Source organism: Sapajus apella, unplaced genomic scaffold (genome assembly GCF_009761245.1).
Source record: "Sapajus apella isolate SASKATOON/1434 unplaced genomic scaffold, GSC_monkey_1.0 scaffold7862, whole genome shotgun sequence".
Lineage (NCBI taxonomy): Eukaryota > Metazoa > Chordata > Mammalia > Primates > Cebidae > Sapajus > Sapajus apella.
In genome coordinates, this window is record NW_022444783.1 from 1 (window position 1) to 3,061 (window position 3,061).

The 3,061-nt window shown below is 36.4% G+C and overlaps 1 protein-coding gene across 1 annotated transcript; it reads right to left on the minus strand.

Moving 5' to 3' along the window:
* Positions 1-80: 80 nt before the first annotated feature.
* LOC116548190 (putative tripartite motif-containing protein 49B) lies at positions 81-2,846 on the minus strand (the record flags this gene model as incomplete). The annotated part of the gene is made up of 3 exons (XM_032273776.1): positions 81-1,006; positions 1,876-1,898; positions 2,616-2,846. Coding segments are annotated over 3 exons (390 nt in total), but the record flags the coding sequence as incomplete, so codon positions are not given.
* Positions 2,847-3,061: the final 215 nt, after the last annotated feature.

Genomic DNA, 3,061 nt, shown 5'->3' on the forward strand with positions numbered 1-3,061 from the left:
CCGCCTCGGCCTCCCAAAGTGCTGGGATTACAGGCTTGAGCCACCGCGCCCGGCCTGACTAACTTCTTTTAATCCAATTTTCAAAGCAAAATGTACACATTATATTCCCTAAATCCTATTTTGTTATCAAGGTAATTATTTAGAAAAGTTTCTTATTCTTAAAAATTAGTGTTATCATTTTGAAAGAATGTGAAGATTTTCAGTTACTCAAAAACCACTCTAGATAACTGATAAAAATCCCTATGTCCATGTTATATGTGGTAATTTAAAGCAGATTTCTTCAAAATCTTTTACCATTATTTCTGTGGTCCTCCATGCTAGCTCTGGGATGAAGCTGGATTTCAGACTTAACATATAGCTCTTCATATTGCAATTAAACTGAACTTAGTTTTGTTTGTAATTTTACTGTATTCACAAAATGATTTTTTATTTTTATACATTAACTCAAATTTTCGTAATATATGAATATATATCCATTTAAAAAATACAAATCCCCAAGAATCTACAGTAAACTATATTCCCCAAAATAACAGTTTTTAGCAGTTCAAATGAATAAAGAAATGTATAATTTTGTATTTAACATTAAATACCTCACCTTCATTCTAAGCACTGCTCCATTTGCTCCTTTTTAAAATTTGCTACCCTACTCCTTTTTCCCATTATATAACTCAGTGCGTAGGAGGCCAGAATGTGTTTGTTTCTCACTATCTTTCAAATCTGACTATATGTTAATGTTATAAATCTGACTATAAATACATACACAGGTACAAAAGGGTTGCATGGCTGTATTGTTCACTTATGTTCATAAAGAAGACAAATATCTGATAAAGTGTGAAATACTACCTATGTGATCCTAACAACAAATAATATTTAGACAGTGGGAGTGCTGCCAATGGGTGGGGACTTACCTCGGAATTGGTTGAGCCTGTCCATCAGTCCAGTGATGGGCTCTGCACTGAGCTCTAGATTCACAGGCTGGGGCATGGGCAGTAGCACAGACTCACTCCTGCAAGGAGAAAGATGTGGTTGCAACATCTACAGCCAAAAAGTAAATAAAAACCACTATTTGTATTTAAAAGACATTTCATAAGAATCCTTTGAACCCACAAATTTGATTATTCAAAAATTATTACTTCCTTTTTGAAATGTATTCTTATTTCCGTTTCTGAATTTTAAAGCATGATGGAAGAGTTTGAAACAGAATTCAATCTGATTTTCCTTTCTTTTTTTTTTTTTCTTTTTTGTCCTAAATTCCTAAGGTTTCTTAGCCTTATGGCCTTGAAAGTATTGAGAAATGAAATTCTGAGTTCCACTTCTTGGCAGACTCCCCTGAAATCTTTGTCTGAAATAGCGGGATTCTGGGAAGACTGCTGCATCTGCGGCTTTCTTTCAAGATAAAGGATGCAAAACTTGTTCTAGGTAGGGAGATCTGCCTTTTAGCAACAAGCTTCCCTAGAGACTTACACAGTTCTAATTCTCCACAGTTTTTTCAATCTATTTTTCAGACTTTTTAATTGATATGTATATATGTATAAACAAGAAATCACCAACACTTCCTCACTGCTAAAATACTTCCCCCTCTTCTCTCCTGCTTCCTCTCGTGACTTTCTCACCACCCAGAAAACCGAACTTTATCTTTTACCTATGCAGGCTTTTAAGCGACAAAAAAGAAATCGGGAATAAACATGCTTGCTTTATTTCACTCTTCTTTTATGCATTTATTTATTTTGTGGTTTGTCTTTTTTTGTGTGGGAACAAAAGTAGATCCAGAAAAATTAGTATCAATATCTTATTTATGCCATGACTTTAGTAGGGTTTGCTTTGATGTTTGTGGAAACTGAAAGAACATATGCTAAAATCTAGGTACACACTCACCTGTGTAATATATCTCCAAATCCCTGTAAAAAAAAATAGAATGATTTAGTGCATTTCACAAGGCACATCTTTTACTAAGTTCATTGTGAGATTTGGAGTTAGTTTCTGAAGATGTTATTTCCCTGCCATCCTCCCTTCTGGAAAGCATTTTCTGTTTCTTCTCTAATGAAGAACCCAGTCAGTGGTACTGTCACGAATTAATGTCCTGGGAAAGTCTGAGTCTTGAAGAAATTCCCTAAACAAGTCAAGGGAGAAGAGGCCCAAAGAGTCTATGCTCTGTGGTAACCAGGAAGAACCTCTACTCAGTCACCCTTCCCAGAACCTATCACCAAAATGAATGGACCCAAACATAATATTAATGCAAGCCTAGATTCCAGAAACTCCTGATCTTGCCAGGTCCCCAGAGTAACCTAAATGTAAACAAATCACTCACTATTTCACTATTTTATACATGTTCAATGATCCAAAATATATTATTGACTAGATGGGGAATATTTATTGGGGATGTTACCTCGTCCATTCCACAAAATTTTGTGGCTAGTGGATAAAGTAGGAGGTACTTTGGTCTGGTAGAATCCCGTGGCGGGGCTATACTCTCCCAACAAAGCAGCATTAGTTATGGGAATGTGTTTTTGGAAACAAATCATGGAAATAAAAGTAAGGAGATGGATTTCAGCCATGAGAAAAATACCTATGCATGTGAATATTCAAAAACCTGAAATCACATTGTGAGTTTATACCTGAAGTAGCTCCACATCTGGCTTATGGCACATTTCCTTCAGCTCCTCATACATTCCTCTTAAAATCTCCCTCTTGTGAATCATTTTGGCTTTACTTTCAGTAAGTTGACAAAAAGTATCTTTGCCCTTCTTTTTCAGCATCTCCAAATTACGTTGTCCTTCTTCATGGAGAAATACAGGCATCTTCTGATATTCAGCTCTGATTGCTTCTAGTCTTAAACTCACATAATCCTGCAGTGACAATAGGTTATTCAAAATAGAAATGTGTTAACCATCTCTTATTATATCTCACTGATTCCTTTCGTCTCTTGAACATCCAATAGTTTAAAACTCAGTCTTGGCCGGGCGCAGTGGCTCAAGCCTGTAATCCCAGCACTTTGGGAGGCCGAGGTGGGTGGATCACGAGGTCAAGAGATCGAGACCATCCTGGTCAACATGGTGAAACC